This window comes from Phodopus roborovskii, unplaced genomic scaffold (assembly GCF_943737965.1).
Source record: "Phodopus roborovskii unplaced genomic scaffold, PHOROB, whole genome shotgun sequence".
NCBI classification, from domain to species: domain Eukaryota; kingdom Metazoa; phylum Chordata; class Mammalia; order Rodentia; family Cricetidae; genus Phodopus; species Phodopus roborovskii.
Genome location: NW_026125280.1, coordinates 7,676 through 33,077, shown reverse-complemented (window position 1 = coordinate 33,077; position 25,402 = coordinate 7,676). Strand labels below are relative to the sequence as shown.

The following is a 25,402-nucleotide window of genomic DNA, read 5'->3' as shown; positions in this document are numbered from 1 at the left end:
AAATAATTAAATATCTAATAATCAATGTGTAGACAACATGGCCCTTTATACTTGACCCTCTCAATTTAAAGAGAAGAGCAAATGCCTCCAAATCACCAACCCACAGTAACACAATTGTACAGCTACACTTTTTGTTGGTGGTGAATCCTCATAACCAAGTGCATGAGATTCTGAATGCAAATTAGCATTGCTAAATAGAAATGGAAGGGATTTCCTTTCTCTCTTGAGGTATTTACTATCTTTTAAAGAATATATATATATATACATATATATATGTATGTATATATATATTTAAGAATGAATCAGTGCTTTATAGGAGATTAAATAATGACATGTATTCAGCTATCTTTTTGGTATGTTGAATAGTGTATATTGAATATGTTTAAATTTGAAGATAATGTTTACATAGAATGACATTGACATGTTAAAGAAACCATTAAATTTATATTCAAACATGTGAAATCAGCATAATCCTATACTCAATCTATTTTCCAAGCTAAAGAGAAAATGGAATGGAATCATTTTCTGGAAGTCTAGGAGCCATATATTTTCTGTGTGTGCATAAATATTAGGAAAAAGAAAGGGTTTGGTTTGGTTGGGTTTGTTTTAACTCTAGAGATGAGGAATCATGGAAACTCTAGGTGATTTGATCTCATTTAGGCAAATCCTTAGAGACAGTAGAGTTGCTAAATACTGGGTGTCATATAAAAATTTATGTGCACATATTAAAGATAAATTAAATCTAACAAAATAAAATTCATGCAAATTAAAATGAATTGAGACAGAGTAAGACAAAAGGGTGTCTTATTCAAGTGAAAACTAAATTGTGACTTTAAATGACATAAAATAAGCAAGTTACTATTTGGACAATTTGGAAAATATTCATATCTTACAGTTTGGGGGAAGCATTCCAAACTTAGGATGAACCAAATGACTAGGATGGCCTGTCTATAATTACACCCTACCCTTGTAAGTAAACCAAAATCCATTCTTTAAAAAAAAAAAAAACTGATGAGATTAAGTAGTTTCTGAAGTTTTCTTTCTTTACTATGAAGGAGAGGTTTACATTATCTCTTATGCAGATATGTTTTAACCATACACATAAGAAATTGATAACAAAAACTAGGGAATATTTTATACCTCTAATACCTGTCTGTGGCCTCCCGAGACCTGCATGGCTCATTATCATGTCTTATAGCTGCTCATTAGGGGATGGTGCTATGACAACCACAATCCACAGCACACCAGGTAATGCATGTAAGTAATGAGCACATGGCTCTCTGCACAACTTCATCGTGTCCAGCTAGTTGAAATGGCAAAATATAGGCAATGAAATCCTAGTGTTTAAAATAAGGCCTTGCTTGAGTAGCTGGGGAAATGATATTTGTTCACCAAATACTTGGCGATTCTATGCATTTAAATTTACTCTTGGTTTTTAATGTGTGTTTCCAGAGTGAGAATTTCTAATGTTGGATTGTCCCAATTTCATTGGTTTTTAAATAAAGATTTCATTCTTGTATAAGGCAAAAGTTCCAAAGCATACACTCTATCTAATTAAATAATCATCTGTGATTTAAGATAAAGTGAATGACCAACAAACTGGGTTGGTATCACTTACCAATCACTTTAGAACATATCCCCATGACTTTTATGTTCTTTTATTTCTCCATGATTTTTAAATCATGAATCAAAAACAAAAATAAGTACAAATAAACCATAAAATTGATTGATCTGTTGATTATTCCCATAAAAATTCTATAATGTTTCAATATTTGCATGTCTTATTTTAAGAAATATATACCATACTGAAGAATTCACAGTATGGCCTCCTAAATCACACTCTCATTTTCTTCCTTTGTTCTCCTTTGAAAACACAAGACAGAATTCCGTGGAAAAAGTCGTTGATGGAATGTGTGTGGTAGGTAGCCATACAGAAGTAAAGGGGCTGCCAGCAATCTGTGTATGAAGTGAACATTACAGGAAAAAATATACTCTCCAAAGGTGGTTTGAAAAATGAAATGCATATGCACCTTACATCTCTGGGTTACCACTGACCCAACTCTGAGTGAATTTGAAACAGATGAGCTCTCCTCACTACTGCCGTTTTGGAGTCATTTCTTCATTTACTGGAAATAGACTTCGCGATATAAAATGGTGGTAAACAACCTTGAGTTCTCCAAGTACTTAGCATCTGTGAGTAAAACCCTCGGAGGGAAGTTTGAGCAAATATTACACTTGCTGAGTTAAAATACCCATGACTGTGCTGTCTGTAATTGTCTGGGAAATGGAAAGCACACACAGTGGTTTTCAAACTACAAGCATGGGAGTATGGTGCTATGAAATACATGCACGATGCCTTTGGACAGAAAGACAAAGCCATATTGAACATGGAAGAAAGAAAAGACTCCATCCAGGGCAGGCACATCAGCCAATGAATAGTGAGTGACATGTGATCAGTGTAGACTCCTCTTGAGGGTCTTTACAATATTTTCTGAGGTGAGAAACTACTATTATTAGACTTTGAAAGTTAAACTGGTCTCAACATTGAGATACTTAAACCCATCAATGATTTACTTTCTCCAAAGAAAAGTGGGACACAGAGTTACACAGCTAAGACTCTATCGTAACCATCGCCTTGTTTTTTTTTTTTTATGTGACTCCCCATGGAAATCCAAATTAAAGCAAGTTTACATTTTGTTCTGGACCCCACTGGATTGTCGCTCATTTTAGATCACACCATGATCTTATCTGATCTTTATTGAAAATATACACTAGATCAAGTAGTTAAATTTCTGCATGGGGAATAAAATGTTGGAAAGTCAGGCTAGGATATCTTCTAGTACTTTACAATGTGCTATAATAACGACAATGCCGTTTTATCCTAATCCTACCATCAAGCCAACCCCAGGGCTCTAAGTCTCTTGTGTTTCACTGTTAAATATCTACAATGAGTGAGAGAATTAATGAGATACTATTAGTGCTTTCTGAAGTCAAAGCTGTGTTATCTAGAAAATAATTTAACACTGTGATGGGATCTTCAAGATCAATTCTGCTTTATACACTCTGCAGCAAAAATAATATTTCTAGTAGGAAGTAATTAAGTATAAACCTAGCAAATTCTACACATTTGCATATTTGTGTAAACAACTTTAACATGGTTTATTACATTTCCAGAAAGGTTAAATCTTATATTCAGTTTTCTGCTAACTTTTCTTACACATAATAAATATATATATTTATGTTACTTGAGTGCATGTGTGTATGTATTCTACACACTTATATGACATATATACAATAAAACAGCACATAAGGGTCACTTCCTTAAGGTTCAACTGGAGAAAATGGGTTAATTGCTATTATCCATAGCCCATGGTAATCTTCCATTCAGTCTCACAAATGGCCATATCGGGATGTAAACAAAACATTGGAGCGAGTCATTCCAGGTGAATTATACTTCATGTTGTACAGCGGTGATCTCATGAGGAATTGGGCACTTCCTGGTAGCAAATACCTAAAAAGATATTTACAAAATTAGATTGCTGCAAAAACTGTAAAGTCAATGCCATTCATGAAAGGATTATATGACTAATTATTTACCAATCTTAACGGAAACTGTGACTATCACAACAATAAATTCATTAAAAAAATTTATCTTAAGGTTAAAACTTCAGGAAGTTGGACACATACATTCGCAACATATGAAATTAATATCCTATGACATTCTATCATCATTCCATTCAGACATCACATGGCTGTTTGTTGTTTCACATGTTGGTAACATGTAGAGCCAGGCAAATATCTCTTTAACATTCGAAACAAGAATTAGACACTTTAGCACCTCAAATCTTTAGCCTTTTACTGATGGAGAATTTGGCAACCCACATTAATAATAGCATTTATTTTAAGGATTAAAACTATGGATCCTAATTTTATAATGTCTCATTGGTTCACTCTAACTAGTTAATCTAAACCATTTTTAATTGGAAAATGTATTCTTAGACCAGTGTTTATGGTTACAGATTGATATAGCCATGAAGACAAATATATTTCCAAATATATGATTTTCCATAGATTTTAGAAAGACAAGAGAGTATATGTACATGATTGTGTGTGTTTCCCACAACATGTGTATTTATTCGTCAAAATGCTGGCATTCTATAAACAAAACATTAGTTTTTACATAATAAATATGTGAATTAATAAAAGAAGACAACAAGTAAATTTATGTGCTAATTCAGACCAATTTGCCAAGAAACTGGGACTTCTGTTTGTTTGCTTGCTTGTTTGTTTGTTTGTTTTCAATGTCAAGCTTTGAAAATGGGTAATTACATATGAGTTGGGTACCCATATCTTCTCGATAGATTGGCCGGTCTAATCTTTAGGTCTAGAGTTGAAAGGCCAAGGAAATCCATAAATATAAATGGAAATTAACCATAGTATATAAATAAGCCTTTGTCGTAGTAACGAGTCGAGCAATGTATTGTAAAGTTAGGACAAAGACATCTATGATGGATTCCCAATGGCAGAAGTGACAATAGAAGTAATCAGCTGTGGTCTTAGAGAAGTAAGTGACAAGAGAGTGTCAGCTGATTCATGTCCTTCCTTGGACACTGGAACCCTCTAGTCAGCATCATAAGTGAACATATAAGAAGCAAAGATAGGGGTAAGACCTGCTAGCTGTCTGTTCTATGTGCAACAATGCTGAGAATTAGGATACTTCTATATGAATGGGAAATTAAATTTACAGTTGTTTCTTGTGAATCTTAGAGAAAGAAAAGAATTCATTATAATCAACCTGCAAACAGCATTCAAATTAAAATAGAATTTTCCATAATATCCATAAACATTATTTTATCATGAATAATAACACCTACTAAATCTGTTACCTAATATCACAAACTATAAATAATTGCACCAATCATTAAGTTAATAGAGCAGTAAAATAATACACAACAAACTAAATTAAATCAAAACTCCAGAATGGTTGATGAATAATGAAACAACTGATTTCTCACATCACAGATTATATAAATTATTTTCTTAATATCACTAGGGTAATTTATATGGATTAATTATGATTTCAAGTGCCGGTGAAGTCTTAATGATTGATCTGATACCTTTGCCATGGGAAAGCGTCCCTTCTTATGTAAGGCAAGAAGCAAATATACTAAGGTGCTTGATCAAAAACCCACTAGTCCACGGGAAGTAGGGGATATTCTAGGTTCTGTGGAAAGTGCATCAGGAATGACACAGTGAACAGCAACTTCTGTGAAGCTTTACACATGTATATGTGTGTGGTGTTCATGCATGCACACTACACCCGGGCATGAGTGTAGAGGCCCTGAGTTGATGTCAGTTGTTTCTCTCCACCCCTCTTCCCTTCATTTACTGAGACAGCCTCTTTCACTGGACCTGTAGCTCACCAAGTTCAGATAGCTAGCTTGTCCTGAACTCCCCTACCTCCTGGGTTCTGGGATTATACATGGCCATTACGCCTGCTGAGTTTTTGCTGTTATGTGGGTTCTGGGGATCTGAATTCAGATTTTCATGCTTATGGGGCAAACATTTTATCCACTGAGCTACCTTTATAATCCTTCAATTTAATTTCCAATAAATCAGTACTATTGACACTTTAATAGCACGCACAAAAACATATTTCTATTGTCTCTCAGTAGCTCTGGAACTTGTGGCCCTCCTGTCCTCAGCCTTGGGAGTGTTGGAATACCATTTCCAGCCTCACAAAAATAAGTTTTTGCACATGGAAAAAATAAATAAAACCACAAAGTACATGATGCTGGGTAATTTATTTATATTCCACAATAATTTAAATAGGGTTTTATAGGCCAACACAGCGATAATTTTAATAACTGTTAACATATTATTCTAATAATTATCTAAGTAAATAGCATTGTTAGCAACAATTTACAGATGAATAAACTATATGAAGCACACAGAGCCAAATGTCTTCCCTGGTCATACAATGAAGGGACTTGACAGGTCTAGAGCCTGGGCCCATGTACAGCATTGCTGCTCTTCAAGGACTACACTCTTCAGTCGTGACAAGTCCAGACAATTGTCATGGTACACTTCAGGAACATGAAGAATAAAATAACCCAGTACATACAATGGGTATACATGCCACAAACCTAACTTTCTAATAGTGGAAGTTTAATAAGAAACTGTTCTTTTGGACTTGAAAAAAGGAGAAGTGTGATATGAACTTGAAAAAGTATATGAAATTATACTGGAAAAATGCCCTGCTTACCTAAAGCAAACACTGTGGATCTTGCAAGGCATTACGGAGAAATGCAATAGTTATTTGCCTTGAAGTCTCTACTAATATCTCCTGGGAGACTCCAGTAGCTGAACAGCAAAGATTACTTTTAAATTGTTCTTTGCATCAGAGTTAAGTAATACAATTTGATTTTTTTTAAGGCAGGAAGACTGTCTCAAGGAAGTAAATTTATAGACTATATCTGAAGACTTTGTATAAGTACCAAAATAGGAAGACATTTACAGCTTTTATTCTGGCTTATTTTTGCTGTATCAAAATAACTCACAGCTAACTTGTACCCAAGAGCAATGTATCAGACTATCACCATTCATTTTACACCCATAGCCGCACTCCTCATTTGTTAGGCAAGGTGTGTGCATCCCTAAATACCCACTATGTAGATGTAGAAGACACTTTTTAAATTCTAGATTGGTATAGAATTTTATATGCTATCTTATTGCTAACTCTGATGATCTCCAGAGCATTAATCATTTAAAACTTATAGGGACTTTTCCTTGAACAATTAAGTGACACTCTCCTTCCAGCATCTTTCTGTAGTAGGACAAGGAACCCTGAACTCCCTCAGGTAAACCCAGATTCCTGGTTTGAGGACTGCAGGGTAAATACAATGCAATACACTATGTGCCCTGTGCTTTTGGAGGATTTTTCTTACTGTCTTGAATTTCATGACAGAAATAACTTTTATCATTCTTGGATATAAAATTCAGTGTGTTAAGTATATTGATCTTACACAACCACCTGCAAGTCTAGAGCACTGGCATGATCCCAAGAAGAAACTCTACACCTATTAATTTTCCTAGTTTCTCCTCCTCAGCTTGAGCTCGGGAACTCAGCAATAAGCGCACTTGCCTGGCACCTGTAAAGCCAAACATTTATGAAAGACCTTTTTTGGGAGATGCTCATTCCTTCCCTAGTCCTTTACCAGGTACCTAACCACCATGGTTATTTGTATGATAGAATGCTAATCAAAGACTTAAAACCACATATCCACATATAAAGAAAAAGAAAATATTGTCTTTGGGGATCTAGGTTGTCTCACTTCGGGTGATTTTTTGTTTGTTTGTTTTATTTGTTTGTTTTGTTTTGTTATTTAACTCCACCCGTTTACCTGTGGATTTAATGATTTCATTTTTCTTAATAGCTGAATAGTATTTCACTGTGCAAATGTGCCATAGTTTCCTGATCCATTCATCAGTGGATGGACATCTAGGCTGTTTCCAAATTCTGGCCATTATGAATGAAGCAGCAATGACCATAGCTCAAGTATCTCTGTAGTAGGATGTTGAGTCCTTTGGGTATAGCTGAATCTTGACGTACATCTATTCCCAGATTCTCAAGGAACCATGACACTGGTTTCCATAGTGACTATGCAAGCTAGCACTCCCACCAGCAATGGAAACATGTTCCCATCACTCTCCAGTCTTGACAGATTGACCGTGGCCATTCTGACTGTGCTAAAATGAAATCTCAAAGTAGTTTTAATTTGCATTGCCTGCATTGCCAAGGATGCTGAACATTTCTTTAAGTGTTTCTTATCCATTTGTGTTTCTTTTCTTTTTTTTTTTTTTTTTTTTTTTTTTTTTTGAGAACTAGCTACTTAGCTCTGTACTCCATTTTAAAAACTAGGCTATTTGTTTTCTTGGTGTTCTGCCTTTTTAGTTCTTTGTAAGTTGAGAAACTAACCCTCTGATTTACAATTGGTAAAGATCTTTTCCCATTCCACAGCCTGCCACTTCGCCTAACTGACTGTGTCTTTTGCCATATAGAAGCTTTTCAGCTTCATAAGGAATTGTGCATTAACTGTCAGTCTTTGTGCCTGTGATATCAGTGTCCTGTTCAGAAAGTCCTTTCCTGTGCCAATGAGTTCAAGTCTGATCTCTGACTTCTCCTCTACCAGGTTTAGGGTATCTTTATTATGCTGAGGCCCTTGATCCATTTGGAGGTGAGCTTTGTGCAGGGTGGGTGATAAGTAGGATTCTAGTTGCATTCTTCTATGAGCAGCCATCAGTTTGACCAGCACTGTTTGTTGAAGATGCTGCCTTTTCTCCATCATCAACCCTCTCCCCTCAAGGCTATGCAGAAGAGGAGGCAGAAAGACTGTGAAGAGCCTGAGGTGACTGCTGAATGACTCTGAGGAAACAGCGTCTTCAGACACAACAGGACTGGCACACAGACGAGTTCAGAGACTGGCAGCATGCATGAAGCCTGGGCAGCTCCAGGCCAGATGAGGTCCCAGTACTAAGAGGAGCAAGTACAAGGACTCCCACCTCTAACCAAGAAGCTATCCACACTGATGTGCACTGGCAATGGTAAAGTTAGTTTCTCTAAGGGAGTCTCACTGGGTGTGTTAACCACATTTCAGGGAAGGCCTCATGCCCAGGAGTAGTTGGCCAACACAAAATAAACTCAGTGATATTGTTGTTGACTTTTTGTTTCATTTTACTTTGCTTTGGGCACTTTTTCGGGGATGGTTGCATTTTTGTGGGTTTTTTTTTTTTTTTTTTTTTTTTTTTATTCCTTGGCTTTTTGTTCCTGTGTTTTTGTTTGTTTCTTAAAAAGAGAGAAAGAAATATAAATTTGGTTGAGTAGGATGTTGGAAGGATCTGGGACAAATTAGGAGAGATGGAAAACACGATTAGCTATATTGTGTAAAAAAAAAAAAAAAAAAAAGAAAAACAAAAGTTCTTTTTTCAATTAGCAAAAAGGATTTTCCCCCTGTTTTCCCCTTTCCTACCCAGGAAACTTCAGTTTTACTTCCTAACTATGAAGTTGTCTATTACACTTACAGATGGGATCGCAAATGCCCTTTTGTGTCTTCTTATGAACACCTTCAATCTTGTATCGTGAACTGGATTTCTTTGTTTCATGGCTAATATTCCATTGTGCGACCATACATTTTGCTTACACACTCACTTGATGGCAGAGAGTCAAGCCTGTCATACCTCTGAGCTTCTGTGAAACAGATGTTTCTGAGCTTCAGTTCCTTTGGGCAGAGTTGTCACTTTGGAGTCATATGTGCATTTATATTTAGCTTTCTGAGATGTTGTCGAACTCTATTCCACAGCAGCCACACCATTTCACACCCTCTGTGTTCCATCTCTGCCAGCATGCATATACAGTATGCCCCTATGTGGCAGCAGCCATCCATTATGAGGTACCCTGTCATTTCAACTTTGATTTGGAAAGCAAGGAGCCCGTTTGTCACATGCTACTGATGTGAGACCTCTTGGACCTGTTTCCCCTGCTCTCAAGAATTCCAACAATTTACATCCTGCCTGTCTCCAAGGGCCAATGAGAGTATACACAGATGCTCATAGCTGACATGTCATGAACATCAACACCAACAGTAAAACCATACTTTGTCCCAGATAAATACGTATTGTTGTAGCTTCAGGTCATTAATGGCGCTGTGTGCTTGAAACTTATAAAGGATAACACATACTCAGAAAAGAGTACTGAACATGACAGTCAGTTTAATTGACATTTTGAAGCTACTCCTTGTATAAAACCATCACATTAAGTGGGTAAACATCTGTAGACTCTCTGATCTTAGAACTACAGTCCCTCTCCCCCATGAACTTAAGCCCATATTGAACTTTATGGTATTTGCATCCTTATTTCCCATCCAAATCCATCTCCCTTGAACACTATTTTGCTTACTCTTTATTTTCATGAACACTCAAACAAAATGCCTATTTCATTTGTACCTGGATAAGTCTGCTCCATTTTATATTTGAGTCTCTGTCCCCATATCTACAAGTAAACCATTTCCCTTACCAGTACTGAATGCTACTCCTTTGTGTGATATTATAGAAAATGTGTTCTTCTATTGGCTATTTAGGTCATTTCTGATTTCTTAAAGTATTAAGAGTTAATTATGCCATGACCATTGAAGTAAGAGTCTTTGTGTTCTCACGAATACATTTCTGCTGGGGCATTATTGGCAGTGGCTATGAAAATGGTGGAGTCCACTATGAAATGCTAAACTGTCACCCATTTTTGCTATTTCCTGTCATGAAGACAATTCTCATTTCTTGGTGATCTTGGTGGGTCCTGGTGTCCAGCAATGAATATTCTTTGTTCTACTATTTTGTAGAGTCTTGAATATTAAATTGCTCCTATATATTTTCAAATGTTTATTACCCCCCTTTCCAAGTTATCATCCCCAAGTTTTCACTAAGTGGTCTGTCTCCCCGCCACCTAGAAGTTGTAGGAGTTCACATAAAATTTGTATAACATTTTATTTTTCTTTGTATTTTGCTTTTTGTCCTGGGTTGTGTCTCATGTAAATAATTCTAGCTGGCTTGAACATACTGTGGTAGCTAATGCTGGCTTTGAACTCCTGAGTCTCTGCTCCTACCCCTCTTCCTGCATGTTGGGATTACAGCCCTGTGCACCCATGACTTCTAACGGAACTTTCTCTTATGTTATATGAACTGCAGACATCTTCCTCTATGCTATAGATTTTAGATTTTTCATTTTTAATATGCTGTTCTGATATAAATATATATGCATACCTAATTTTAATACAGAAATATATTTGTCTTTTCAATTATGATTAACACTTTTGATGCTACTTTTTAAATTGTCATTTATACATCTCAAATTCATGAAGATATTCTCCTAAATTATCCTCTGGAATGTGCAGTTTTACCCATCATGACTGTCTACTTAGCTCATAATTTTCATGGATAAAGTTGGATTTCTTTTCTAGAGTACTTAGAAATCCAACTCTAGCACCATTGTATGGCTAATCTCCCTCCTCATTTGTTACAAGGAAGGTGGACCCCTTTTGTCACAAATCACATCTCTTGGCATGCCGAGCCGGCTTATGGCTTCCTTAGTAGTAGTACCACTGACTCACCTGTTTGCCAACTTTACATAATTTTAACTTACCTTATCTCGGCTAAACTTTTTCCTACACATGGTATGCAAATTCTACGTTGTGTTTCTATTTTAAAACTGTCTTACCTATTTTTTTTCATTTGTTTTTCTATACTTTAAATGCTAGAACAAGCTAGGAACAAACATTACTGTCACTAAAAATAAGTAAATACAAAAATGTGTTGCACAATATAGTAACATTACATTGAATTTATGGGTGTATGCCATTATAATAATGATTCTAAATATTAAAGTATATGTTTCCACTTTTACATTTTCCTGGATGTGATTTCTTATGTATCCTTACCAGATGTATTCCTAATTATTAAAATTTATTTCAAGGTACTAATGCTGGTGCTTGGATTCCCATGTTGTAGTTCTCTGTTGTTAATATAGAAAATAGTAATTTATTTTCTTTGATCGACATATTTCATCAAGATGGTTTAAGTTGCTTTGTTTATCTATAGGTGCATTTGAACACAGTTAAATTCACTAATAATAAGCATTTAGTTCTCCATTTCAAGCCTGACGCCTTTTCCTTATCTTTATCATTGGTATGCTTAGCCCCTTCAGGTACAAGGCTGAGCAAGAGTAGGGACAGCAGGCAATCTTGTCTGGAACTTAGACCTTTATTATGAGACTTCACTTCTGTAGTTATGTTGTTTTGGACTGCAGAAATTCTTTCTGGTGGTATGAGTGAGCATCCTTTGGGTATATGCCCAAGAGTGTTAATGCTGGGTGCTGAGGTGGATTGATTCCCAATTTTCTGAGAAACTACCATACTGATTTCCAAAAGTGGCTGTATGAGTCTGTACTCCCACCAGCAGTGGAGGAGTGTTCCCCTTTCTCCACATCCTCACCAACATAGGCTGTCATCAGTGTTTTTGGTCTTATCCATTCTGACAGGTATAAGTGTAAGGTATCTTAGAGTCATTTTGATTTGCATATCCCTGATGACTAAGGATGTTGAAAATTCCTTAAATGTCTTTCAGTCATTTGAGGTTCTTCTGTTGAGAATTCTCTGTTTACATCTGTGCCCCCATTTAAAAAAAAAAAACTGGATTATTTGGGTATTTTGATGTCTAGTTTATTGATTTCTTTATAGATTTTGGAGATCAGCCCTCCATCTGATGTGGGGTAGTGAAGATATTTTCCCATTCTGTAGGCTGTCTTTTTTCACCCTTATTTACGGTGTCCTTCACCTTACAAAAACTTTTCAATTTCAGGAGGCCCATTTATTTCTCTTCTATTTCTGTCTGGCTGAACAGTTTTCTAATTACAAGTGATGGGAGATGTCACTCTGTAAATACATTTCTCATACTGGTTAATGAATAAAGCACTGTTGGCCAATAGGAAAGGAAGATAGGAGGGACTAGGAGACAAGGAAGAAAGAGGAAGTAGTAAGGAGGAGTCAAAATGGAGAGTCTGGAGAAAGCAGAATGTCAGCTGGCATGTATATAAGAGAAATACATAGATCAGCAGAAATGGGTTAATACTTAAAACAGAGCTAGCCGATAAGAAACTAGTACCTGGGCAACAGAATTATATCTAATACAGAGTCTCTGTGTGTTATTTGGGGCTGATGCAGCGGCGGGACAAGACCAGCGGCGGCGGGCGGAAAAACCTTACTCCTCACACACAAGTATAACTGAATTTGGCAAAGTGAATTATCCTGAGACATGAAACAATACCAGGGATCAAACCCAGGGCCTGACACACCCATCACACACCCACCTATCTGTGAGCCATACCCCAGCCCGCTCTCTGGACCTTTTGACATGGTCTGCTATTCTACTAGGTAGCAAAAACTTGAATCATTTCTTCTTTATATTGTGGAACCTATCACCAATGCCAGAAGCAGAAGCTGGATGAGGGATTACCTTAGCTAAAATTGTTTCGGTTTGCTAATATATAGCTTCATATTTTACATTTATGTTGAGCATTTTTTTTTCTTTGCTAAAAATGCTATGTTTGGTTTTTGGTTTCAAAGGCAGATAAGTAGTCTTTTTTTAAAAAAAATATTTATTTTATGTATGAATGACCCATCTTCATGCACACCAGAAGAGCGGATCAGATCCCATTACAGATGGTCATGAGCCACCATGTGGTTGCTGGGAACTGAACTCAGGACCTCTGGAAGAGGAGCCAGTGAGTGCTCTTAACCACTGAACCATTTCTCCATCCCTCATAGTCTTATAACAAATAACTTAAGTTATCTCTTTTCCAATCTCAAGATAGGTTGGTAATGAATCCATAAAAGCCCAAACATCTAAAGGCAATGGGAGAATCCACACTTTGCAACTAATCTTAGTGCAGTGGAGCATCAGGCTGGTCGCAGACTTTCATATCCTGAAGCATGTATAGAGATGTTTACATTTGTTAAATGAATACCTCAGTTTCTATACCCACTCTAATGGCTTAGTTATCATGAGACATATATGTGCTGTCTTTTTTTATTGATGTGTTATTTCTGCAAGATCAGAAACCAGTGCCTATAATAAAATATGTAAACTTCTTGGGACACATTATGCATGGGTTTATAAAACTGGGTGATGCAAACTGACTCTCTTTTGGTTTTTAAATAAAATATCCAAAGACACATCTCATAAAAGCATCCAAGCATAACCCATGAATGCATATGCTATATTCTTATTCATGTATACTAGTATTTGCAATTACACACACACACACACACACACACACGTAGTGAGATATGTACTTTGTCTCCTTCTGTGGCACTGACCACGCCCATTGGGGTGGAGCCATGGGTGGAAGTGACCTGTGGAAGGAGGTATGAGGAAGAGCCTGGGAACACTCTCTTGCTGGCAGGACTCGGACAGGAGAGCATCCAGTGGAACTTTCTGGTGTTCATCTGTCTAGGTTGTAAGTTATTTCTCCCTGAATAAAAATCTATTTGGCCTATTTGTTTATCCTGATCCTTATTTAACTGCAATATACACACATGAATATTTTATCAGATGTACTTCATAAATAAAAGCAATCAATCCATTAAAAATGATAAACTCTATAAAGTAAAATGTTATAGGTTCATTTCCATATAAGAAAACTGATGTTCTTAAATTGGTGTGACATTCACCTGAGTTTTAATAGGTTTATATTGCACAAAAATGTTTCTTTCCCTCCACTTCTTGGGTTTCCCTGAAGAGCTAACTTTCACTAGTGTAAATGTCCTGGCCCCGGCAGAACCGCACTAACTGGTTAATGGAATTAAAGGGAGGATACAAGCTTGCCTGGCTCAAGCCTTCTGTAGGGAAGGTGCATGTTCACTTGAGGCCAGCCCTCTTGGAAGAAACTAAGCTATTTTGGGTAGTGGTAGTAGAAACTTTGTGTTGCCCCAACTCTGCTTTGAAGAGGGTGAGTTTGATCTTGTAATTCAGTATTAGAAAACTAACTGGGGTCATCTACATCATTTCCCCAGTATAGATTTTAAAATCGTAAGGTTCTGAACTTGTGCAGGAATGACGGTGCATTTACTGACACATAACCATGCTTAGACACCAGGCTCATCTGAGCATGTCCCAGAAGTCCACATCTGAAATTTCAGGAACAGGAATGTCTCTCCTGTCCACAAAGATTAGGAGGAAATAAAAGACCTGAAGCAGCTGTGGGGTGTGACATCTTCCTCCAGACTAAGCAGGAAACCATCCTCTTTGCCTTGCCCACAAAAGCTACCTGATCCATTAATTGAAACTGAGTTGTAAGAGCCACAATTTCAGGAATGTCACAAAGGAACCCTGATAAATTCCTCCTATGTGGGGATTCTAAGCTTTCTTCATTGGGCACAGTGTGTTTCTCGGTAAAGAAAGACTCTTCATTCTGGGCTGTCATGTCAAAACCATGGCTAGCATTCTTCCAAATCAAATGAAACCATTAACGCGGGTTGCATTCCCCATTTAAACTCTGCAGTGTAACTTCAATCTCCACATATTTAAAATAAAGTTAACTATGTCTCTGGAATTGTTATGATTAATCAGTTACTATTTGCAAAAGAGTTAAAAACACATTAACACATTAGCTATCCTAAGAGTGCACAAAAGAAAAAAAAAAATCTATGACAAGTATATGTGTTGGTCCATTCACAGAAAGATACTGGGATCCACTCCTCCACTCTGTGGATGGGAGTCACTGTGGTAGAAAGTGGGCTCTAGCGCCCTCCCTGCCATGATTTTGCTGCCTCTATTTCTAGTATTTCTAGTGCTGCCTTTCTCTCTTATTTTTTTAACCTTCTTTCTGACTCTCTTGTACTATGACTTCATTTTCAGACTCACTCTCTTCTGCTTTTTAAGTAAGACTACAACTTTCGTGTAATAAAACTAAAGTGGCAAAGGCTAGGAATGTAGCTCAGTGCATAGATAACTCGCCTATCCTGTGCAGAACCCTGGGTTCAGTTTGCCATCACTAATCCATCTTCAGTGCTAATAGGAACTGTAATTGTATTGGAACATTCTAAAACGGGCTACTTTTTATTCTGAACTTTTGCAGCTTAACAGTTGCTTCTCGTTGCTGTGTTTCCTTGTGTTAGAAAACTACATGTTTTAACTGGACATGCATGAAACTCGATTTTGAGGTAGAACTTGACAAAAAAAAAAAATTCATCTCCTGCTTATTGGTGTGTCAATGTCTGGGTAGAGTCGTGCAGAGTAATAAAATCAAACCAAATGCACCTACCTTCTCAACCACATTGTTACCGGCGATGAATGCTGAAATGCCTAACAATAGTTAATTTTATCCCAACGTTTTGGGGTTGCTCTTACTCAGGATTTGAAAACAAGAATATATAAATCAAATGTGCTTATTTCCAACCATATTACATCTGTCACCTCAGGTTTGTGGTTACTGCTATGTTTTTTTTTTTTTAAAGACAAAGACTATACAAATAAAAGCTGTTCTGTAGATGAGAGAGTGGGTTTATTTTCGTTTTTTTTTTTTTTTTTTTTTTTAATGATCCCCTATTTATGAGACTCCCAACTTCAGACTGTTGCGTGCCATGTCTCTACACAAAGCTCACAGGGAACTGCGATTGTAAGGCTTACCTGGAGTTACCCCAGTCAGGGCCAATGCCTGAGATGGGCCCCCTCGTTTCTGTTGTATACTTGTAAACCACAAGCAGGCACTGCTTGCAAAGCTCCACCAAGCGCTGGCAACACTGGAGCTGGAGAGGAGTCACCATGTCCGGGCTCTTACTGAAGATGCTCTCCCAAGAGGACCTGTCGGCATGGAAACAGACATGACCTCCTGGTGTTCACTGTTAAGAATGGCAACCAGCTAGATCATCTGGCTAGCAACAAATTTGGGAACAAGGTAGAAATGGCCTCTTGTGTATGTAATGAATATGAAATTTTATAATAAATGCAAATTAGGAAGTTAATCATCATTTATTTATGAATAGAATTATTATAGGATTTGTCTTTAAGGCCATTAGTGCTACCAACCTGGATAGCTAAGAAAATGTTCATTCCTGCTTTAAAACAAAACTCAACAATACAAAACAAAAAACAAAGGATTCCACATTTAAGTATTTGGTTAATTTCTCAAATTTTAGGTATTCTATGAAATTAGGGTTTTTTTTTTTTTTAAAAATTCTATATTTAGCATAATACCAGACACAAAGAGATATAATGTCGTTGTGATTTAATTTATGGCTGCTCTGCTCTAGGAAAATCAGAATGGCTCCTTGATTATGAACACCCATTTCAAAATACTCTTTGTATTAATCATCCCCTATGCTACCTCTAATACAGGGATGTACTCTAACAGTGATGTCACCCCAGCAGGTACGTATTTCCACAATAGGAGCTGATGTCCATCCTCTTTCAGGGAACTCACCCAAACTGGGAACAGCTCACAAATCCCTGGAAAGCCTTAATGTTTGTGAGCATGTTTGTTTGTGTTACTGTTATCACCTCCTGAGTTATCATCCATGGCTTTCACCAGGAATTACCTCAGCATAGATGTAGAAGGGTTACTATTTTTAAACCTTGAGGAGAAAAATGGCTTGAACTTGTGTAATGGTTCAAGTCTTGTTTTACAAAAGCCAATTCTGTAATCCTGGGGGAAAGAACAGGTTTTCAGATTTAAAACAAGAAATACTAAGGAAAAAAATCTTTTCCCTGAAAAAAAAAATCCCAAAAGGAAAATCCTTCTGTGCTGTTTTATATATTTTGAAATTAGATAAATTATTTACACACTTCAAAGTGGTGGAGTTGTTTTGTTTTCCCTGCAAAGATTGCTGTTTATTTCCTCAGGAAAAAACATGGTCCAAGAAGATGGCACGTCATAAGCAAATGACAGATTTTATAATTCTTACAGGGTTAAAGCTTAAATGAGTTAATTGAAAGAAATGAATTTTCTTCTGGGTTTGGAATGCTAAGGTCTAAATATAATACGTTTTCCTTAGCAAAGGCATAAACATTTCTGATTCATAAACAATTAAATGCTAGTTCAATTAACTCAAAATTTAATACTAAACTAAAAAATAATATGTGTCATCAAGACTTATAGCTACAGATATAAATTTAACCTAATTGAAGCAAAAAAACACTAGAGAACATAACTACCATTTATGTTTGTATTTAACATGCATATCTAAGAGACCTTAAATATCTGAGCTGAGAGATATAAAATTGTATTCCTATAAATACACAACTGCCCATCTAGCCTCTCTGTTGCAATTCTGATATGTGTAAGACATGTATCTCCCACATTACCCTCACGCTGAACAATATTTTTAAATATCTATTTTGAAGCATCTGATTAGATCTGTACCTGGTATTTCACATGGAGGTTATTTTTCTTGACTGACCTTGAGATTCAGAGGAAGAGAGAAAGAAATGGGATGGAAGAAAGATAAAGGGATTCCTTTGTTTCAATTTGACATAACTTTTTTACATAATGACTGAAGTTTGTCTCTAAGGTCACTGATGCTACCAACTGTGCATGGCTAGCCAGTTTGCGGGCCCTGCTTGCAGAAAGAGAACAAATTTGGCTGCTCTACCATTCTCTTTTCAAGATAATGTATGAACCTATGTCCTATAAACACTTCCTGTGTGGACATTCAATATCACTGACAAAACACTTTTTCTACGCTATTAAGTCATATTCAAGTATCAGTGTGCCAAAACCCTCCTAAGAGAAGAGAAAATGAGTAAGACCTGAGTCCTGTACACAGGAAAGCTATGATCCTCAGCTAGTGCCTGCACAAATGCTCCTTTGCGCCCTTATGCCAAAGAAACGGCACAATGGTGTTAGTTTTGAACAAAGGTAAAAGGAAATAGGAAGAGTTTTAAAAAAGTATTTGTGCTTTCAACCAAAGAACCCAGGGTCTCGCTGCCTGCTCTCTGAATCTAAATTTGAAGGGAATAGAAGCACTAACATCAATGAATTCTTGAAAGAAAAATTAAACGATTAAATAGTTCTTTTGGGTTTTCCATAATCCTCAGAGAAATATTAAATGGGGATGGCTTTAGATGACATTTTTAGTGACATAATGACAAGGGATAAAATCCTGAATATTTCTTACAACAAAGAGGGGTTAATGAAAACCCAAGGGCTTAGAAAGTCCTCTTATTATTCAATAATCCAACCACTTCACCCTTTTCCTCATGAAAACTTTAATAAATCATTTATCTGAAGAAGGGAAATAATTCATTCCTTTGTACCCTTGGAGAAAACCTAACTGGTGGTTATAAATGTACAGAGAAAGGAGAAAGAACCACTTTGCTTTGTCTGTCTAAAACTCTAGACAGTCTGTCAAGTGAGCGGATTTGAGCACTGAAGACCTTCCTTGAACTCCCTACCAAAGCCCTCCCATTTGGCTGCGATGGAACAGGGTCTGTCATTTAACATTTACTTTAAAGCATGTGCCTTTTCAAACTGTGGCAGTTCCAAACTTGGAAACAAGCCACTCTGTGTAGCTCCCTGTTCCTGCTTGTGCTTGGTACTTACTCTGTGTCCCCCAAAGTTCTACTGTATCCTTTGAAGCTTTGCCCCCACCCTTGTAACTATGTATCCCTTAGCTACTGGTCTGACAACTAGATGCGTCAAGGGAAACATTACACAAATATAGTTTAAGTAACTCTTGGAAGGCTCATTGTATTTGTGAACAGGTAAGTCTCTGTCTTTTAAACTACCAAAGAACATACCTAGACTGTTTCTAAAGGTTTGTTTCTGAACCAAGATTTTAAAAATAAATAAAAAAGCTTGCATATGACAAGCACCCACAGAAAACATTTGGGCCCAAAAGGTCTAAACCAGAATCTCTTGCTCTGGGTAAAGAGACAACTGGTGAATTCCCTTCCACGTGGTGGTCCGCTCACGTATTTCCTCCTCCACTATCCTTCCTCCTCTTCCTCATTGCTTTATGTGGCCCACACCCATTCTCCAAGCAAGTCTCAACTGAAACGCTACTGGCTATAACCATCTTTCCTGAGTTAGAGTCCACAGAAATCTAGAATTCTCTTGGCCCAGGAAAACACAGCACAGCAAGGTAATTTATTTAAGAAAATATCAAGAACTACACGCCCATGAGACTGACCATAATCAGAATTTGGGCCATCAAAACTCTCCCCAAAGGGGCAGGTGATGGATCAATGGTTAAGAATGTTTCCAGGTTTTTCCAAGAGACCTACTTTGGATCCCAGACCTACACTCCAGCTCACAACCATGAGTAACTCTAGCTTCAGGGGCATGCCCTCAAAAGACACAGCACACACAATTTTACAAATAAAATACTCTTAAAAAACAACTCCCAGGTAACTACATTGAACCAAGGGAGTTTGGGGGCATGAGCACCCAAGAACAGAAGGACCTGGGTATTTCTGTCTGATAAAGCTCTTGCTTGAATTTATTGAAACCAGCAAGTGAAGGTTTGTGATATTTTTCAATGTCTCTGGAGGTAGGGAAGATGGCATACTTGATTTTATCTGCCCTTTTTGGGTAGTAACAGATAAAGTCAGGAATGGAGCCTCCTTTTGTTATTTATATTATTTGCCTTAATATTTTGCCAGATAGCTGAGCAAGAAAAACAACTTTTTTTAATTAATTAAAATCATTCTTTGAAATGAAACTAGATTTCTTTCACCTTGACTTCCTAGCTGTCAGACCAGCTGTTAAATAGGAATGCATACACATACTGATGAGGCAAAGCTTCAAAAGATAAGGAAGAACTGTGGAGGATCCAAACTGAGGACCAGGTATGGCCCAGGTGGTATAGTGATGAGCATAGCCAAAGGCTAAACACAAATAGGCACCATGTGGCTTTGTAGAGTTGTGAAAGCCTACAAAGCTCACCTACAAAGCCTGAGCTAAACATCTAAAACCACTAGAATGAAAGAAATGAGTGAAGCCATATTGAACCCCAAAGTATTTCTCCTCCACCTGCTCAGCATAACTGGGAAGTAGGGTTAGCTAGTGCTGGGGACTTGAAGCTGCATGTTTGGTAGATGCTGGCAAGTGGCAAACGTGTCTGGAGACAGCCAACAAGGCAGTACACTGGAGGGCTGGACTCAGCCTTCCTGGGTTTAAACGGAGGTTCACTCAATTTACATATTCTGTGCAGCTTTAGTTTCTTCAGACTGTCAAGGACAATAACAGCATAATAGTTTACTGTAGTTATTAGTATGGTGAATATGCAAAACAGCTGCCCTATGCTTAGGAAGCCATCGATAAGCATGACTTACACGTCAGTATTTGTAGAGAAAGACACCACCACCGAAAAATTTGCACAGATATTATGTTAGTGGCAGGTGAAGAGGAAACTCATCCAAGTTTGAGTATGTTACCAAGAAGAGTGAGGAAATAAAGCTCAGGGTCAGTGAAGCACCAGATATATATCTTTAGATGTTGACACTAGCAAATACCTACCTAGCACTAACATAAGTAACAGACTGTCTCACAGCCTTCCACGGCTGGCAGGTGCTGGAAATTCAAGTAGAACCAAGCTAAAGGATCAACAAACAAACCAAATCAAAGAGTTCAGATGGAAACATTCCAGAGAGCCATCAATTGTGGGGGGAGGGGTCGGCCATAGAATACAGATCAAATATTTTGCCTAAATCTCTATAGGAGTGTCTTATAGCCAAGGTTATTGTCAGATGGCATTGCAACTGAGTGTGCCTTTCTGCTAGTGAATGGTAGATGAGGGAAAGCAGACGGTGCCAAGTCTGCAAAAGGTAATGACCCATGCCTCAGGGCAGACAGGATGGGACATTTTACAAGAAGACAGTGTTCTCAGGCTCTGTATAGGGCTCAAGTCATGTACAGTGGGAAGATTTTTACATATTTGAAAAGAACTGTGTTTTTTATGGAGCACACCAAAACAGGAGAGTAATAACAGAAAAGACTGAAGTTAGGAATGGGTGTTATGGGCAGCCTATGTCACTAGACAAGTTTAGACTCGATGACAGATGAAGGAAATCAGAAATCACTGCAGTTGAAGCAATGATCTTCATAATAAAATAAGTAAATGAAACACTGGGGCCAAGGCTGCCAAGAAATCCCCTTTTGTTGCACATGCATGCAGAGTGTTTGTGTGTGTATGTGCACGCGTTGCACCCATTGAGCACACATGTGCACACGTGTGTGTATGTATATGTCAGATGAACAAGAAGTCCCTTCTTTGCACATGCATGTATAAGTGTGTGTGTGTGTGTGTGTGTGTGTGCGCCACACATGCAGTGAAAGTATATGTCAAACTGCCTAAAAATCTCTTTTATTGTACGTGCATGCACAAGCGTGTATGTGTTTGTACAGTGTACACATATGTGTATAGTATTGTGTAGGTATATGCATATGTCTGTATATATGTGTGTATGGATGCTATCGATATATATTCTGTGTACATGAACAAGTCATGCCAGTGTTTCTGCATGTATGTAGGAGGCAGAGTTTAATGTGGGATCTCCCTTTCTTGGATTACTCTCCACCTTACTTTTGGAAAGAAGATTCTCATTGAACCCAAGGCTCATTATTGACTTACAGCAAATCCATCTAAGTGATATAAATTACATTTGAGTACTATAATTATAAAGAGTAAAAATCATATTTTAAAAGACTATTACTAAAGGTGTTCAACCATGTCCTTTGCCTGCCTGTGAACTATAGCAAAACATTTAAAATTGCAGTAACAAAAAAATAAAATCACTTCAACTTACCCTGAACCACAAAAATAGCCCAAAAGTCCTTGGCCATGACTCCAGAGTAAGCGATTAAACACCCGGTTGAAAATCCGATATAAAATCAGTTCGTCAGCATCAGGGACCCTCCAGATTCTGGAAGGACTGTACGGATACTTGATTTTACTATGTCCAAAACCTAGTGGAAAAGTAGTACTTAAAATCTACATATGCATACATAAGTCTTCTGTTCAAAACCTCTCTTATTAGAGAAAGGTGTGTGTCATCTACTATAGCTCAAGCTGACCAAGAATTTATGATGGCATTGAAGCTGGCTTTGGAGTTCCTGTGTTCTCCTGCTTCAACCTCCCAATGGCTACAGTATGAGCACATACCACCATGCTGGCTTAAATGTAAGAGATGAATATTTGTGTGGGGAGAGAGGAGGGGGAAGAAGAAGAGAACAGAGAGGGAAACAGTAGAGACAGGAAGAAGAGCCAAACAGAAACACAGACCAGTGCACTTGTGAATGCTTGCTGGTCAAGTGGGTAGGGACAGAGTACCAAACCAAGGGGAGATCGGAAAACAAATGACTTATGGGGACCACAACAAGTTGGACCCTTAGTCCACCCAAACCACAAATTCCAACTCTAGAAGGACTGAAATGTCAAGTGTTAAAAGAAAAGAAACAACCCAAATATCAATGGGTAAATACCCTTTAGATCCTGTGTGAGAAAAAAATTAAAATTAAGTTGCAATGTCAGGTCATATGAATATATAGAAATCACGAATCCATGTCATAAAGGAAAAGCCAGACAACATGGCACATTTGTGACCTCAGGAGTGGTGGGACAGGGGCAGGTAGATCAGCTGAAGCTCACTGGCCACCCACTGTATTCTGTAAGAGGCTCTCTGTCTGGCTGAGCAGAGAAAGTAATGAAGGCCTGCTGACTTAGGCCCACTCCCCAGAACTCCTGTGAAAGCAGAAGCAAAAGGACCAGCTCCACAAGGCTTTCCCTGGTCCCCATGTGTAAGCCTGCACAGCGTATCTCCCAAACACACCTTTAATCCCAGCACTAGGAGGCAGAGGCAGATGGATCTCTCTGAGTTCGAGGCCAGCCTGGGCTACAGTTACACAGAAACCCTGTCTTGAAAAAAAAACACAAACCAAAACAAAATAAACAAAAAGAGACATCAAGAAACATAATTGTTCTAGTTTAAGTTTACTGGTGATTAGTTTTTTTTTTCCTTAACAGTTTATCATCTTAAGGATATTGCCTATAAAAAATTAAAGCAGAAGCTAAAAAGGGCAGGGGGAGCAGGCCTCAGTGGTTAAGAGGGCTTGCTGCTCTTGCAGAAGATCAGAGTTCAGTTCCCAGCACCCATGGAGGCAGCTCACAAAGCCCCTGCACTCTGTCACCCTCTGAACTTCGGGCAATTTGCTTTCACAAGTACCCAGAGACTGGTGGAGACACAGTAGTTCTTTACAGGAATAACAGTAAGTGGAGGGGAAGAGTAAGGAATCATTTGCTTCCCTAGGCACTCGCTAAATATTAACTAATATTAGTTGCTGATGACCAAGTTCAATTCTTTGAGCAAACACACATTTAACACTCAATTTGGTGAAACCCACTTTCAGACTACTACTGTTCTTCTGACGGAATACCAGACCAGTCACAGCTCTCCTCACAGTAGCTCCATTTCCCTTTCTTCATCCTGCTCCCATCACTGTGGCGTGGGGCACACACGCACGTGCTGCGGTATGTTGAGGTGTGTCAGTAAGCACAGGGAACGGAAGAGAGATAACGTGTAATTCCTCACAGGCGCTGCCCTGAATAATGACTCCTTAATTACAAAGAGATTGAAAACGCACTCTCATATTTGAATTATTCACAAATACTGATATGATATTCCTATCAGGCATCGGGTTTAATTTAGCTGTTTTAAGTTTCATCTATGCTATCCCTTTAACACTAGCCATATTTAATGTAGAAAGCAGGATCACGTAAGGATGAACAGTAGCAGAAAACACGACAAAGTTTAAATCGTTTCTCAATTTTCCTCCATACTTTCTTGTCACAGTGTATTAGTGAATAATATAATGGGCCAAAAATCATAATGCAAGAGTAAAAGTAGCCAATTACAGGTTATCATGTTGTATCCTCAATAAGTAGGAGTTATATAAAGTATCAGAATTGAACAATGCCACTAATGCTCAGAATGTAAACATTACCCCAAGCAACCAGTTGTGACATTGTGTTATGAGACATTTATGTCTCAAATGAAAAGGAAATTGAGTGTTAGATGTATTTAAATATATCCCCTGGTGATCGTATGTGTTTTACAAGAACCAAACAGAAGAGTAACCAGTGTGGATTAGCTGACTGCCCTTGTGCCAAGCATTGTACAAAGCACACTATTTAGAGGCTTTCTGATTACAGTCTACATGTGTTTTGTTCTTAGTCTTGGGGAACTTAAGAGCATGGTGGTCTAGTATCCTAACCCACATATGCCCATAGTTGTGGGATGTAGAGCTGGGGAAAGTGTCTGTTCTAGTAGAATTCCCACCATATGGACATGGTGGGAAAATTTTCAGTCATCGAAGGGGCTGCTCAAGCCCACCACCCAGGACAGCTTCCCCTGTCTGCGGGAGTTAGGTGCTATTTAGTGAATGAATGTTGATGCCTGCTCTTTTCGCAGACCATCACTCTGGAACTCAGATTGCCCTTTGATCCTCCTTGCTTTCCTGTTTCAAGAAGCTACCACTGGAAGGCAAGCTCTGGTCTTAAGAGAAGGGATCTTGTTAGACAACATTGTATAGAAGTTGAAGAGGGTTTGTTTGTTGGGAGAAGTGGGACCCCCTGTCTACCACACTGGCCTTGAACTTCACAGACAACAGTGAATCTTAAGATTCTCCTGCCTCCATTGCCCTAGTGCTGGGATTACAGGCATGTGACACCATGTCCAGCAGAGCATCAAACCCAGAGCTTTGAGCATGCTAGGCACACCTCTACCCACTGTGTTACACACCCAGCCCAAATGCTTAATAATTTGTGAAATATAATAAAAATGGCCAGCATGGTACCCCTGT

At 38.0% G+C, this 25,402-nt stretch overlaps 1 protein-coding gene across 1 annotated transcript; it reads right to left on the bottom strand.

Annotated features, from left to right (window-relative positions):
• Positions 1-2,742: 2,742 nt before the first annotated feature.
• On the bottom strand, positions 2,743-16,422 carry LOC127230864 (tubulin polyglutamylase TTLL7-like). The gene is made up of 2 exons (XM_051196158.1): positions 16,234-16,422; positions 2,743-3,511 (listed from the first exon to the last, which is right to left on the bottom strand). Exons 1-2 carry the CDS (start codon positions 16,368-16,370, stop codon positions 3,391-3,393), a joined length of 258 nt encoding a protein of 85 aa, XP_051052115.1. The 5' UTR covers positions 16,371-16,422; the 3' UTR covers positions 2,743-3,390.
• Between the last annotated feature and the right edge of the window lie 8,980 nt (positions 16,423-25,402).

Excerpts from the sequence above, each read along its gene's own strand:
- LOC127230864 (XM_051196158.1), bottom strand. The coding sequence starts at position 16,370 with ATGGTGACTCCTCTCCAGCTCCAGTGTTGCCAGCGCTTGGTGGAGCTT. Across the intron at positions 3,512-16,233 it reads CCTGACTGGGGTAACTCCAG|GTATTTGCTACCAGGAAGTG; the intron begins GTAAGCCTTACA and ends ATATCTTTTTAG.